Below are 16,883 nucleotides of genomic sequence, written 5' to 3'. Positions count from 1 at the left end.
TGTGTGGCGTCAGTAGAGATTGAATTCCCCAGAGGGATGAGAATAATATACAAAAGTATAAAAAAGTTTTCAAGTTCCGTTATTTAAATGGAATCATTGCTGGTGTCATTCAGGGAAAATACATTTTAACGGCAAAGTTAAATCACAAGAGGCAATGCTACGCAATTCTGGTCATTTAGGTGCAGCGTTGTACTTTCCATCTCGCAGTCGTGACCGTTTCTTTTCTCTTCGTGGTAACATGGACCTTTTTCACAGCACACATCTTGACTGGTCATAGCAGGAAAAGAAGTAATTAATAAGATTAACAATGGCCCCGTTATGTTAACTGTCCCAGTGAGCTATTCCATTAAGACAAGCACGCACAATACACAGGAGTGTGTATCTCTGTGTCTGACCTCAGCTAATCTCTTTATTCTGCTGCAATCATCAGCCGTGTAATGCGTTTGTGCTCATTGCTTGCTGAAGGACTTCTCGTGGTTGCAGTGACTCAAACTTTTTCACAACATATTTTCATCGACTGCTGACTCCTCACTCTCCTCTTAACCGGACGGTAGGTGTCACAAATGATCAACGGCGGCCTTATTTCAGACTCGTCTTTGGATTCTTTAATCAAACATTGCAGCAGTGATCAGTGAACAGCGTCCCGGGAGCGCTAATGTGCTCACTATCACTTAGCAACTTGACAAATGACAAACTCGACCGAGCTCCGACTACAGCGGCGTGAAGGCAGGAAGACCTAGCTAGTTAGCTGCTAGTAGCCGCTAGACAATATCGCTGATTTTATCCGTTGATTTAAAAAATATGACAAATTCAATCGAGCACTGACTACAAGGGATTGTGGTTTTGTATTTGTTCAATCAAACATTGCAGCGGTGGTCGTTGCAGACTAACCCGGCACAGATCTTCACTCTACTGAGTGCACTTTTCTAATTATTGTTATTAAATATACTATATATGCTTTTCTGGCTCTGTCAATATGTCTGCCATGAAACTCAGAGTGGTACTAAACAAACATCATTAGTGTTGCCATACTGATTGAGCTGTTCCACGCAGGCCTCTGAAGACTGCAACCTGCTGTTGAAGATATTAGAATGCAAAACATTCACTTCAGGGAGCGCTCGACTCATTCTGCCCACTTACAGCTCTGTGTTAAAGTTGTAGCTGTTGAAATGATGATGCAGCCCAAAGTGTGCTTAGTGTTTTCACCTGTCAACTCGTTGGATTTATCGGGAGTTAATTATTGTGATTCAAGTGATGAGAATAAGTGATCTTTGGTCTGCCAATTCATAGTTGTTAAATTGATCTTAATTACCAGTGGGAAGCGTATTCATTCTGAGTGGGACTCGCTACAGCGGAGACCAACCACTGGTTTTGACTTTTTGCCGAGTGAGCTGAAAAATCAGTCCGCTTCACGCTGCTTCCCATTTTGTTAGACACTCCGTCCTATCCACTCAAATTCAGGGCCTGTCCGACGAGTAATAAAATGATTTAGCTATTGATCTTTGCTCAGGACGGATTGGTTAGTCAATCAAATGAAGCATTAACGATGATTGACTGAGAGCAAATGTTGATCTACAATACATCAGCCAATGTCATAAAGCTGGCAGTTTAACAGTATTGTCTGAAGAGGGATGCCAAGCATTTAAAGTTCTCTTGATGCGGTTTGCAAAACCATCCACCAGTTATGGGCAAATAAACTGACTATTAATATAATTCTTTTAGTATTGAGCTGCAAGCGGGAGGGGCACTCACACAACAGATGCTGTTAAAACAGAGTGGGAGGCGTCCAGCGTAATGTTGCAAATTTTTGCTGGATAGTTTGCAAGCAACCACGATCACATGCGTGTAGATAATGTTGCATTATTTAGTTGCTTGTTGAGGATGGTACTAAACCTGTGCACAGTCAATGATTCTGTCTAATAGTTCAAAAACGGCCGAGCACAAGCTCAAACTTGTCATGAGAGTAAATGATGAAAATAAGTTTGGCTGCAGTCGACATTTTTTACATTCTGAAGTCAAAGCAACACCCTCACACTTCTCTTTTTTTTATTGTTGGTTCTTCTCCAGATTCTCATGCATAAAATCTGTCACATTTATTACATTTTTCTCCTCGGTCTGTGTCATGACTTGAGATTTGTCTATTTGTGAGCCAGCCTATGGGACCGGCACACATTCTCTATCTGACATGAAGTGTGTGTGTACACCAGCTTTGTGGAATCCTCAGTACGATGCGTCTCTGGCCTGAAATGGAAAACATATGCTTGAGGTGTTCAGGTCTTATATATATATTATATATCCTGTAGCTTTAAGCTATATCATTCATATATCAGTGAGAAATACAATAAGATTGTCCAGAAGATATCTCAGCGTCTTGTCAAAGGAAGCATATTGGTCTGATAGCGCCACTTTAATACTAATCTTAATGTTTTATCTGCAATAACCAATCTGTCCCTCTCTGTTTGAACAGTAACATAAGGAACTGATGGTAACCTCATCTCTTAATTATATATCTGTATATGTTTATTTTTGTCACAGTATAAATTGAAAACATCTTTTCAAAATGCAGACATTTATTCAAATGAGAGAGAGAGAGTAAACACTCTGGTGTCGCTGTAAGGAAAACACGTTGCAACCAAAGTTTCCTAAACACAGTACCCTTTGGAGTTTTCTTGTAAATGAACAAAAGTTATATTTTCATATATATTACATATCCTTTAGGTCTGACAAAAAATGTTACTGTTTAAATCCACGTTTGGTAGCTAGCAGTCATCTTCTACCCTGAATTTGTTGGCACTTTGCAACTTTCCTTCGCTCGTTACCGCTGACCAGCTGGTCAGTGGACTCGTGGGGAACTGGCTGCGGGGATGTGAATCCCGTCACGCATCTGCATGCTCGTACGTGAGAGTCCTCGTGTGCAGGCGCTATTTCATTCAAAATTCATGACATGGATTTATTCTTCTTGCCTCACACAGTCACGAGCACCCGATGCCCCGAGACATCATCATTTTGACGTCATGAACTGGAAAGCGAGAACATGTGTTTGCATCAGTGCCTGGCCCGTGCAGACAAAGTTAAGTTACGCATACAGCTTAGGGGAGAGATACCAAACTTATTGTCGTACAAGCCAAAACAAATCCATATCAGCCAATGAGTGGTTTACAAGCTTTTCAGGAGGGTCACGAGCCTTAAGGAAAATGTAAAGAACTTTTCAAGAGGGATCTGTATTTGTGATCAACAATTCACTGATGATACCTCCAAGAGCTTGATTAGATTATCAGTATTTTCAAAAGGCACTGCATGTTCATTAATGGAAACAACGAGGCAACCTTTTCATTACGCTTCAGCTGGTTGCACTTTATAGGCGCTACATGTCGCAACATTCTTATTTCGATAGTAATTAATCAAATGAAAGGCATTGCATAGTTAAGTCCTCAAAATACAGTCAAACATTTCATCAAGTGGATTTCTGTCCTCTGAAAGCCCTGCAAATGGGGTAAACCCAAGTGCTGATGTCAAAGTTTAAAACCCCAAGCCCAACACGACCCCATGGCTGAAAAAAAGAAAGAGTTAGACGATGAGGAGGAGCTTCTGTGCCTAGATTTGATACGGTTGTTGTTTTCTGGAGAACCCACCTGAATTCCGATCTGGCGCTTCCGATCACGAAAGTCGCATTGAAAAGACGAGCGTGACTACAGCCCAGTTATAACATTTTAAACATTTCCACACTGCAAAAATTGCTTAGTGCATCCTTCCACTCCTGAGTTTTACAAAAGCAGAAACTGGTCTTTCAGTGCCTGCCAGATGGCGCAGCAGATTTCAGACAGGATGTTGCATTTCACCGTTTGACCCCGCTTGTCGCTCAAAGCCCCAGTCCTCCAAGTCACAGCCAATCCATCAGCCGAGTCCACCAGAGCACTGTGAAGGTTCTCACTGACGAGACAAAAACCGTCAGAATTATTTATAGGCCTTTATTTATTACAAACAATGACCATCCAACATGTCCTTATTATAGCACGTCCTCAAACGCCTTCTGTTGCAATGTAATTCGATTTCGATAGAATTGCTCCAGAAGTGATTTAAAGCCACACATTCATTACTTTACAGTATGTTGACACACACTTAATCCACATACACTATAGGTGTGTCTCAGCGTCCTATCTTAAACACACCGTCGCCTTCAGGATTATGACGGTGACTCTTGAGTTGTCGTCTCCTCAGACCACAGAGCCCTCTTCCACTTTGCCCGCACGACTTTCGCAAACCTCACAGCTTCTTCAGAGTTGCCGTAGACCTCTGAGTGGCCTCCCTCGAGTCGCTCCGGTCCTTCTCCACACCGTTGCTCATTTGAGGGCTCACTCTCGGCAGATTTACAGCTCTTCCATGTTGTCCCCATTTCTTTCTACTATGCCCATGTGTGTATGTACGCACAAGTGTAGGAGTCTGCACATGCATGCCCATGCATGTGCAGACTCCTACACTTAGAGGTATGTGTTTAGTAATATACACCTGTATGACTGACTGCTATAGGGCTCCTACACTTACACCTCCTAGTACAATACTAATTAGGCTATTACAATTTGTGCCGCCTCATTTAGTGAGGAAATTACTGCCATCAAGTTCGAATCCTCCCGCTAAATCAAGAGACCATGAACGAATGAAGCCTCAGAAAAGGACAGGATGATATAGATGTGTGTTTTTTCTGTGTTCTAAGGGTTCATCTCTCACTCTTTCTTTTCTGGCCCTAGTTTCTCTCTGACTGTTGCTCCGACCTCTCTTGTCCTAAACTTTTGAAATTCCGCTTGTGTCTTTCTTGATGGCTATTTAATGGCGCTGTCTATTTTCTGTACGGTTGATCAATCTTTGTCCCTGAATATAATAACGCTGATGAATGTACAAGACCTCTCAGCTCACTGTTCTGTCTCTCTGTTTGGTTTGCCTTCTGTTTTGGCAGTGCAGCTAAGGACCCGCTTGTTCCACTGAAATTCTTTGTGTCCACACCAGCATTGTCAGAGTGGGGTTGAAACGTTTGCCATCAACACGAAACTACCACAACAAAGGAAACCTGGTTGAATCTGTACTTCTTGCCTCGCATTACTGTTGCCGTCTAGTAAAGAGCATGGTTGGTAACTTTGGGTGTTTTGGCAAACATGGGTGGTTATTCTGCTTGGTCTTAGAAGGCTCAAGCTGTGTTCTGTTGCCTCCAGCTGTGCTGTATTTCAGTATACACAAATTATAGGTGTTCTCGACATGTCATTCTGTCTTTTAAGTGCACAGGTATAACAATTCAGATTTGGATACGATTTTGTTGTGCTGTCATCTGACAGCGGAAACACTGAAAACCTGTATTGTGGATATATTTTGTGTAATTTTTGCATTCTTATGAACGAGATATCTCAGGAACGCCTGCAGGGGATTTCTTCACATTTAGTTCAAACATCCACCTGTACGCAAGAATGAACTGATCCAATTTTGGTGTCACAAAACATATTTTTGGTCCTAACTCAAGAATTTATATGCTAATAACTATGACAATTTATCACAAATGTGATGTCTTTTTTTAACACATGTTGATGGCCGCAAGGCTGTAATTCCATTTTTTTTAATTTAAAAAATATATTAAAACACATTCTTGTTAGTCTGAATTACCCACAGATATTTGGTTATACACACACACACACATAGGGGGCTGCACGATTATGGCCAAAATCATAATCACGATTATTTTGATCAATATTGAGATCACGATTATTTATCACGATTATTCATTAATTTTAGGGACAACATCCAGTGTTGGACCTTAGCGGCGTCGGCGGCGGGGGAATCGTGGGGCACACACACAGTTGAATTAGCCAAAAATGAGTCTGCGTAGCCAAATTAGTTAAAATAGTTAAAATAGCAATCATTTAAATGATCGTGGACTACGAAACGTTAATCGCAATTATAATTGGGACAATCTAGAAGCCCTGTAACGCAGTCATGACGTTACTGGTGCTTATTGCAATTAAAGAAACTAGATTCATTATAAAGGGGAACTCACAGATTAAGATCAGTTCATGTGGAGTAGTATCACACAGCCGGTGAAAACCTCTCCAGACTCGTAGATGACATTTTACACGTCTGAAGGAAAGACCCCGCTAATGTCGTCACGGTGACCGTAGGTAGGCCTCGGAGACGGAAAGAGTTAATAACTTGTTTGACGAGTTTGAATATCAGACGCCTGTCATATATTGTACATTGGAAGTATAAGGACTCTCACTGGGCTTGTGTACACAAGCTTATACTTCTTATGCATTTTGATATATATCTGCATATGCATATATACGTGTCCTTAAAGCAGGGCAGTGTATATGGGGACATCAGAAGATAGCTGGTATCTGTTGGAGTAGGAGAAGCTTGAGGTAATAGGATTAGTGTCAGACTCAGATATTCAGCAGGCCCGTTCCCACGAGGCCAGTGCATCTCTGCCAACACATGCACACATAGAGACTTTCACTCCCATGCATAATACCCATTAGCCACACTCTCGCATATGCTTCCATAAAAACTGGCATACATGCAAACAAACAATCCTTTGACGTTTATAATCACAGCCTGTTAAGTTCTAGTCACGTTTCACCACAAATGTTTAAGTTGTGATGGCTTTAGAGGGAACCTAAAGGGTGAGGTGGGAAATATTAATTTCTATTGTTAAGAAATCCCCGTGAATAGAGATAAACCAACAATGTGTCTGTCTCTCAGTACAACTTCCAGCCTCTCTCTGGCACGCTCTCACAAACTCATTCATTGCTTCCACAGATACATATCTTTAATAACTGTTCACGAGCATACAAATAAATAAATAAAAAACTAAATCATTTCCTAAAACAGCTCTGCACTGTAGGTTTTAGACTATTTTCACCAGAATGTAGTGCTCTCGTGGCTATTTACGGGGAATCGACTCCAAATGAATGAAGTATTCATGGTTCTGAAGGAACCGCTCGTCCAGGACACCAAAAGAGGCCTGTTGCCCAGATGAACAAGCTGTATCAGGCTTTGGATACACAGACACTACTTTATTAGGATCAATTGATTGTTGGGTTTTGTTGAAAAGAATAAAACATTGTACAGCACCAGACTTATTCTTTTTAAACTCTTAATTTGTGATTTATGTTTTGTTGCATCTATCTGTAGAAGGTACACTCGTCTCCTTCTCCGATGAAGCCTCGGGTGTAATCAATGACATTCATCGAGGCTCTGCTCAATGTAGGTGTTTGTTTGCATGACGACCCTGATCTTTGAATAAATACAAGCTCCAAAAGAATAAATAAATGTTTGTCACCATCTGGACAATGTCAATACAGATGGGACGAGTTTAATCTATTTAATTGACATTTTACTTGAAGTAAAAGTGGCCACAGTTGTGGGGGCACATCATCATTATTATAATCACGCTCATAAGTACAGGGTTATTTTTTCTTTTTTCTACTTAGCCGATCTCGCCCACTTCTCTATTTTGTGCTCTCTGTTTTATTTCCCTCTCTCTGCTCTCTTGGCAGAGAGAGCTTCCACTTTCCTCACATCTCATCGGTCTCTCTCTTCTTTTCATCCGGCCTCTCATTTATCTTCCACTCTCTCCACGGCACGAGGACCAGTGGTTCTTTATCAGCGAGCCCGCAGCAGGGGGCATGTCCCTCTCCCTCCTTTCCTCTCATCATCACTCCAAATCTTTTCTCCCTCAAGCCTCCACCGGTCTCATCTGTCCTCCCCCTGCATCTTTGCCTCGACAGGAATATTTGGTCTGTGCACCATCAGGTTGGCTGTGCTCTTAATCTTCATGCAGATTGCTTTTGTCCTTCAATTCATCACTCTGTCTTTTTTCCTCTTGTTTTCACTCGACTTAGTATGTTGGTTATTGCACCTCTGCCTCCCCCTTGTCTTCCCGTTGCCTTCATCTTTTCCCGGTTCATCCAAACGCCCTGATTACTCTCCCATTTCATCTGCCTGACACTCCGAACTTTAAAATGTAAATCGGTTTCTTCTTTTGTGTTCAACTTACCTCAAATGACCTGAACCGAATATGTTTCACACGACTTTCTCATTAACTTGCTGAGCAAATGACATAAATAAGACGTACTCTCAGTTTATATAATCACCTGCATCCCAAAACAATTGTGTTCTGATAATCTCTCGCTCTCGTTCCATCTCCTCGTGGGCAACAGACATATTTTAGCCAGATTTTGGTGAATCCGTCAGGACAAGACCTGCTGCCAAGAGACTTTACAGTGGAAATACATCAGCAGATGTTGATTCATGTTTTTAATGCTTCCTTACTGACCAAGGTGACCTGTTCTCTCCTAGTTTCCTGCTGCTTATTTGGTTTTGAATTGAATACTGTTTTGATTCATAGTCAATTCTTTTCGTACAAACTTTTAATTTAAGGAGATTCTAGTTGTTCAATAGTTCGCTAAACGTTTTTGCTGTTGCTCACCAACATGACTGGTGAGATTTAAGAATTTATAAATACAAAATATGTGTCAACCACATATGTTAAACAGGCCCAAATATAATAAACTGTTTCATTTATCAGTAAAGGAATGGCTTAACCCTTTATGCCTGCATAAAATGAATAAAACAAAATCAATTATTTTTGAAGTTATGCAACAACCATATACTTACTTTCATGTATAGCTGTTGCAATGGTATGTGTGGACACATGGTATGCTCCACAGGAGCGTTCATTCATACCCAGTTGCCCATGGACAGAGTCTGTCCCAGTGTCTGTTCTGTGTCAAACAGAGAAATGTCCGTGCAGACATTATGGCCGCCATGTGTGACAGCAGCAAGTATGCTGCATAGAGCATGTCGACATTCAATTAGGCTATTGATTAATTTATTTTGAAACAGCGAGGCCACCTAAATGGACATTTCTGACAGTGCCATTCTTTGAAACATCATTGCTCCCATTTGATTGGTGTTTTGTGTGTGTATCTTTCTACAAACACTTGTTGCACGGTTATGTGTCAATTTGGCCTTGGACCAAAGCTTTGGATGGACATCAAAACTGTCTCCACCTACTTCCAAAGGTTTCAACAGTCACAAAGGTACAAATACACATCGACTGAGTAAGTACGCAGAAAACCCTCTGCGCTTCTCGGCGCGTGCTGAAATACCACAAGAAGCAGTGTTGTGGGACTACAGATTGGTCTTGAAGGTCTCGCTCTCGTCTCTTTTGAATCGACCGCATTTTTACTCGTCTCAAGACGCACAACTGCCGGGATGTTTGAATTGCATTTAACATTACTTCTGTTGTTGCTCAATGGAAAACAAACAAAAATCCTTAAAAAAATGCTTAAACTTCACCTCATATATATATACACTGCCTGGCCAAAAAAAAAGTCGCCACCTGGATTTAACTAAGCAAATAGGTACGAGCCTAGGTTCAGCAACAGTATGTGCTCAAAGAATGAGGTCAGCTGACTACCTGAATATACTGAATGACCAGGTTATTCCATCAATGGATTTTTTCTTCCCTGATGGCACGGGCATATTCCAAGATGACAATGCCAGGATTCATCGGGCTCAAATTGTGAAAGAGTGGATTGGCCACCACAGAGTCCAGACCTTAACCCCATTGAGAATCTTTGGGATGTGCTGGAGAAGGCTTTGCGCAGCGGTCAGACTCTACCATCATCAATACAAGATCTTAGTGAGAAATTAATGCAACACTGGATGGAAATAAATCTTGTGACATTGCAGAAGCTTATCGAAACAATGCCACAGCGAATGCGTGCCGTAATCAAAGCTAAAGGCGGTCCAACGAAATATTAGTGTGTGACCTTTTTTTTTGGTGGCGACTTTTTTTTTGGCCAGGCAGTGTATATGGCAACAAAAGAGGTGAACGAAGAGGAGTATTCTTTTGTTTTTTGTCGGCACAAACGTCCACTGTTGCCTCACGAAGCAATTTTACCATTATTCAATTATACATATCCTAATTATGACAATTTCACACACATGTCTAATAGGATAAAACGATGAAGTGATGCAGTTTTAGACAGTTTTAGTTGCGACAGGACTGGTTGGCAGAGACAAACAATGTGAGGCAGTATTTATAGTATTTATATTTCAATAGCTGAACAACCGATCAGTCTTCACACCCAAAATGGAAATAAATAAGCTTTTTTCCATTTCCGAGCAGCACTTAGATCTGTCGTCTTACATAACCGTGGAGACACTTGTCTGGAACAATATGAAGCTTTGTGTCATTTTTGACCACTTGGGAGCTTCTTGCAAGTCTAGTCACCGCCGCCGAGGGCGACTGGCTGGCGAGGGCCCGTAGATGATGTGTCATAAATCAGCTGATGAAATTAAGATCTGCCGGCAGCGTAATCCTCTGAACCCCACGCTGTCAGCTTCCCCTTGCCACAACACAGTTCTTAGTTCACACTTCAGTACATCAGACAGCCCCACGAGCTCGTTACATCACGCTGAAGTGAGCGTACGTGTTCACACACAAACGCGCTCGTGTACTGTATTTGTGTGCTTGCAGTTAGACATCGGGCACCACGGGACGTGCGATAAAGGCTGGGGAAAGTGCAGGTTGTTGCATCATTAACTCCAGTTAGCAATTGGCTGCCTGACTTAGTTTCCTTTAATGTCCTCTGCTACGAGCGCGCTTTCCCACTGAATAGAGCAGCCTACTGTGCTGAGAAAACGAGAGCAATGGAAATAAAAGATGTTTGAGAGGTTGGCAGGTTTAAAAAAACACTTTTTGTTAATTCTCTTAACTTGAATCCCAGTTTTCCTGATGCAACAGTAAAATACTTAGCTGATTTTTAATGCGACTGTGTTTGCCTTTGTGTGGGCCTGTCATTCAGCGAGCTCGGAGCAATAAACATATCTGGGTTGTTGGCACACTTGTGGGAGATGTTTCAAATCCCCTGCGCAGGCCCATTCTGAACACCGCTGGTGTTTTTACAGTAAAGGGACTCTTTACTTTGTTTGCTTTGGAAAAGGGCAGCAATGGCACAGGGATTGCATTAGAGATGAGGGCTTTCACAGGCCCCGTCATTTCATCCATCGTTCTCTGCATCCTCTCATGTTGCCCGCTCCTCTCTCTCCTCCTCCTCCTCCTTCTCCTCCGCCTCCTCCTCCTCTCCGTCCTGAACAATGGGGTGCAGCTGCCCGCTCTCACAGCGTCCCGCGTCATCTCGTTTCCGTCAGTAGCTCGTCTTCGCGGTGTTCTCTGTCACGACGTCATCGTGCCAGTTCCTGGTAACCTCTTCTCTCGCTCGACAATGCTCCTTTCTCTCGTTGCATTCGTGTTCCCTCGTCGGCACTTTCTTCACTTTCCTGTTTCAACTTTCCTTTCTGCTCAGCAATCACATCCTCACCTCCTCGCGCATTCCTTTGTTCTTTGTCCTTTGTTCGCTTCTCTCTTGTCTTCTCATCTCTGCCTCTGTTTTTCCCCGGGGGATGACACTAGATCATGCTTATTGTTCTTATTGGTAGCTTCCACTCTTCAGATTAGTTTGTGTATGTGCGCAGCACAGCAGGTGTCCTTAGTATATTGCTCTTTATCTCGGCGCTCTGTTGTCGGCTATCTAAAACATTCTTCCTTTTAAGCTGATGTCAACTCACGGCATCCTGTTTACACTCTGCTGTCTCTCTCTATTTGACCGTCTCTTCATCTGTTGCATATTCATCTTGCATCATTATTTATTCATAATTATCCCTTTTCAATTTACACAATCTTCAAACTCTCCTGGAAGTGCTCATCCACACACATTGTTTTACCGTCTTTGTTTTAATACTTTGATTCTTTGGCTCATATTTTACACACACAGCTGTTTCACCACTTAACAGGAACTTATATCTCATATTTATTGGGATGTGTATTAATGTTTTTCTCAGTCAGATTAGATATTTAAGTGGATCATAGTGATTAAGAAATAGTTACAAAACCTTTTTATTTGGCTCACTCGCATCAGTAGTTGGTGCTATGGTTCCACACAGACGCACACAAACTGACAAGGCAATAGAAGATACACACACACATCCAGCAGGTCCTTGTGCTGAATGTTATTCTGCAGGTTAGATGACAGCTTTTCCATTAAGTCACTCTCCAAGAGCCACTCTTCACTAGTTTGATTGCACTGTAATGACAAAGAACTAATTAGCATGACAAGTATTCCGTCCAGTGGTTGGCTAGACACCAGGAGTTGTCATTACAACATTCATGAGTAAGAGTGCACAAGCTTGCCCAAATGTCAAGTATGTGTATGCTAGATTAAAAAGATTAAGTCACTGAGGGTGTTTTCTCTCAGACGGCTGGAGGAGGAGGAGGGTCAAGCAGCGTCGCATAATAGCAATAATTAATCCCGCTGGGAAATCAAAGCGAGCGAGAGAGCCAGAATCAAACTTCAGGCCTGCAGGTGCACAAAGACACACACATGACACAAATATCATGACGCGGAATACAGAAAGTACCGTTTACATTATTCAAAAATAAAATCATATAATTGACATTTTAATTGATATTGATATATCTATATATATTATTGCACACCAACAGTTTTGATCGTGTAATGGTGTTCATGGTACGCCCCACTTATTCATTTGCGGGCATTCAAACTTTTCCGTGTTGTTTTCTTCTGCCCGTGCTTCGGTCCACAAAAAAATTAATGACTGTGCGCTTTTCCACAGCAATGTGTCGGCTCTAGTGAGCCATCCAACGTCCCATTTGCTTTTGTTTTTTTTACTCTATTGTCAGGGATTATTTTTCCCAGCGCTGTCGTCCGCGTAAGATGAATGTCAGCGGCTGCATATACTGAATCATTTTCTCGAGCGCGAGGTTTGCGTTTGATGCATCTGTCCAAGTAGGAAATGGTAACGTGTCTGAGTTGCCATTTCCTTCCCCCTTTTGTCAAATGTAACTGTAAAACAGTGCGAGGGCGTTACTAGTGAATGCAGGTACTGTACGTCGTATTGCCAGTCCGAGCAGAGCTGGATGGAATTAAGAATGATTTGTCGTTTAACCTTTTTCGTTAAGCAGTCTAAATTATATTAATGGCATTATTTGTTTCTTATTAAAAAAAAGAACTTTAAGTTCATTGTTGCTCAGATCAAGCACCTCTTTATAGACGTGGCTTAGTTTACATGTTTGTTTCTTTAAATAAATCCGATTTATATCGTGCATTGCATTACCTCTGCATTATTGGAATGCAGTGTGAAGTTGTGCTCCAGACTCGATACTTTACATCGTAACACTTTGTACATATCCTGCAGATAACACCAGCACATCGCCCAAAGATGGTGTAAATGTGAGATCTTACTGGGAGGACAACAGTCGGTGCCAGAACAACAAAAAAACCTCCACTTGACAGCCTGAGGCAAAGAGTCAGTCCCAGATTGAATAGAGAATAGCTCTACAGCTGCCATGCAAAGTGCTGGGTTTGAGAGAAGCTGTGCATAGTGTGCAGACTGTGAAGCATGGTAGGGAGAGCACACACAAGCTCTCATCACCCACAAAAATCAAACCTGCAACGCCGACAGAGCAGTCATGTAAAAAGCCCACGCTGACCCCGCCAAAAACCAGCTTGAGCAAATCTGCAACAAAAGCATGAGAGAGGAAAGGAGATCCCCAAAATCCAGATCTGCTACAACAGTGCAGACGTATCCAAGAAGAATCCAACCTTTAATTGCTGCAGAAATGTGTTTACTCAGGAGAGGAGGAGGAGACATGTGCAGCATTTTTCTTTCAAGACACGATGTTGCTTGAAACGTGTCTTTATTTCGACTCTTAATTTATTTGATTTGGAATTCTACCCCCAAAAAATGTGACTTGACTGCACTTCGTCCGTCCGTCGGCGTCCTAACTGTAACTTCTCCATTTTTCTTTGTCCCACTACAGTTGGCCCTGGAGGACCCGGTGCACAGCGTGTCCCTCCAGCAGTTTGTGTACGAGAAGCTGAAGGCGCAGCAGGCCATGATGGGGGACCAGGGCTTCGGGGTCCTGATGGAGACCGTGGACACGGAGCTTGTCAGGCAGCTCCAGGAGTTCCTCAAAGGCCTCTGAATCACATCTATAGTCCTTCTCTATCTTACACAAACATCTTTGCCCCTTTCAATTTCAAAAAATGTACCGGAAAGGCTAATAATCGGCCCGGAGTGTGGACTCCTAATCCAACCCTCGACCTCTACCCAGTCCCTTTCTCTATCATCTGGATTCCTTTACACCCTTTTTTTTTTAATCAAGGTGGGGTCTCTGTGGGTACTTAAACATGTCAAAGTACCTTCGCCCACACTAAAACAAGACCACACCAGAGCTTCCACTCAGTTGTTCTATAGTGTCCTCTCTTTCTGTGCTTTTAAGTTGGAACGGGTAGAATGTATACGATGGATGGTATAAGGTTTGGGGGTTTTGAGGAGTAGCTGGGGAAGAATCCCCTGCAGGTGCCAGAGCAGGATCCTCGGACTATTTTCTACGGAGAAACGTACAGATTGTAGCAGAAATGTGGATGAACCGTACCTAAAGGACCTAAAGCAGTGTTTACAGAATCTATTCTTAAAAAGAGAGAAAAAAGAAATGTAATTTTGTATGTATGTAAAGTATGGATGATATTCTGCATGATGATATTTTACCTTTTAGTTTGTTTTTACTTTGTGTTCATTTCTCTTTCATTTAAAAAAAGCCAGCGGTCAAGTTGAAGAAACTACTGAGAGAACTTTTTCTTTCGTTCTGAGGGAATTTAGTTTTGACTGTAAAATGGGTGATTATTTTAAAAAAATTGTTTGATTTGTGAGAGTGCTGAACCACATTTATATGTATATACATACTGCTGCTAACTGATGGTGTGTCAGAGCACTTTAATAACCAAAAACTGTTTCACCGTGTTTTCATGCTTTTCTCAGTGGCACATCTTCTCACTTGACTGTGCTTCAACACAACGCTAGAAAGCCTCGGAGCGGCGCAGCGCCATTGTTCAAATTAGACCCTGATCTTGAACCGTTGCCATATTTCATGTCTCAGTGCTCACTTTGTACAAAATACTGACCAACTGCGACCGTAACACGCCATTAGGATGTCTTTAAAAACGTCATTTCAAACGATCTCATGAATCCTGACCTCAGTGGCTGTCAAAGAAGTCCTATCGTGAGCCACTGTGACTTAACGAGTCAACATGCGTTGTGCTGCTGTTGCTCTAACGTTTGTTTTCTCCTTCTGATTTGACCAAGCCTTGATCACATTTTAGTGGTAGAGAGGAGGCTTCGCTAAATTCGATTTGACAGAAGAACCAGTAGGTTGTAGTGGCAGCAGGTTTACCTGTTTCACGCAAAATCTGAAAATGGGTTTAAAAAGAAATATATCTATTGTTATAATTTGAAACTCCTTAAAGAGAAAAGGTGATTTAGTTTGGGTCACCCTGCCGTTCTAGTGTATTCTTGTGGGATTCATGGATTCATATAGTCGTATTGGCTCTCATCAGGCTGGTCAGCCTCCCTGAGGGAGATAATCCTGACGCGAGCTCCTTTGACACTGTGATAGAGTTGAGTAGCAGTCAGAATTACGGCCTTACGCTTTCAGCCTTACCTAATCCTTGAAACTCAAAAGAGCTTTCTTACTATTATGTTAATTTCTTGACTAGTTAAACCGTAGATGTGCTCGGTTTCTCTTTTCTTTTAGTTAAAGACGGCAATTATGGAGTTCAGAGCGTAACACGAAGTACAGTAGAGAGATGTTTCTGAGCTATCAAGTTGGTTATGCTTTGATGAGAAATGATACGTGTTGCTTTTTCCAAAGCATTTAATAAAATGCAGTAATCAGCCAACATAATATACTGTGTATTTCCATTACTTATCTAATGATGCATGCAACTAAAAAACAACAACCTAATCCTTAAAACTTTTTCAAAGAGTATATTATCCGCTGTACTCTTCTTTGGGAGTGTGTTTATTTCAAGCAAATGTAATGGCGCTAACATAATAACGGCCTTGAAGAGAGACTATTGCCCTCATTACCGCACCACTGACAACTCAACTTTGACAGCAGAGGAAAGCGGAAGGAGGAGCGCCTCATGGCACACACACACACACACACACACACAGACGGTGCATGCAGTATGCAAGCAGTTTGGGAGTTACCTCAGAAAAAGAGGAAAACAGTTGGTTAGATAATACGGAGGCGGCCGTAGAGGAGAAGCTGGGAAAATGCCTGTGCACACAAAGGAAGGGAATATATATTGATTTATGGGACCAGCACCGCTAACATGCACATAATGGCTGTGTTAACACTGGCAGGTGTAATGTACAGCCGACACTGATGGGAGTTGTGTTACTTGTGCACATATTTGGTCATAAACCAAAGTAACATTCTGACCTCATGAGGCTGCCAGATGAAAAGTTAACCAAAGTGATTACAGCTCCTCCTTTTGGGGAACATAAACGTGCGCACCAAATGTCATGACAGTAAAATTAAACTAGTGGTGGCCCCCCGAGGAGAAGTCGAGTAATCATTTTGTCGATTTGTGTGGAGCGTGAATGTCGGTACAAAGCGACATTGGCAATCCATTCAATTTATTAATTCAATAGTTGAGATATTTCAGTCTGGATCAAAGTTATGGAACCGACAACCACCATCGTCATCCCTAAAGCAACGACGCTAGTGTACGTAAAAACTGATACTAACTGAAAATATTACTTTGTGAAAGTTTTTACATTTGTCTGACGCTACTTTCAACACTCAAACCACTTCCAACGTCACGCTTCTTTCCTATCGTGGACCATCGCAGTTTATTTCCTTCAAAGATATTGCCCACTTGTTCAGGGACTTTCCCTTACTAATAACACAAGCAACTATATATATATATATATATATATTACACAGTAGAGATGAATGTGTTGTTCAA

At 41.9% G+C, this 16,883-nt stretch overlaps 1 protein-coding gene across 1 annotated transcript in view; it reads left to right on the top strand.

The window, feature by feature from the left end:
- ipo11 (importin 11) overlaps positions 1-15,798 on the top strand; it is a 106,387-nt gene extending 90,589 nt beyond the window's left edge. The window contains exon 30 of the mRNA XM_079161658.1: positions 13,889-15,798. Within this exon, the coding sequence (XP_079017784.1) occupies positions 13,889-14,053 (165 nt within the window). The 3' untranslated portion in view covers positions 14,054-15,798. The remainder of the gene's footprint in view (positions 1-13,888) is intronic.
- The last annotated feature ends 1,085 nt before the right edge of the window (positions 15,799-16,883 follow it).

The sequence above is a fragment of the Pholis gunnellus genome (assembly GCF_910591455.1).
Source record: "Pholis gunnellus genome assembly, chromosome: 6".
Lineage (NCBI taxonomy): Eukaryota > Metazoa > Chordata > Actinopteri > Perciformes > Pholidae > Pholis > Pholis gunnellus.
This window is presented reverse-complemented; position numbering and strand designations above follow the sequence as displayed.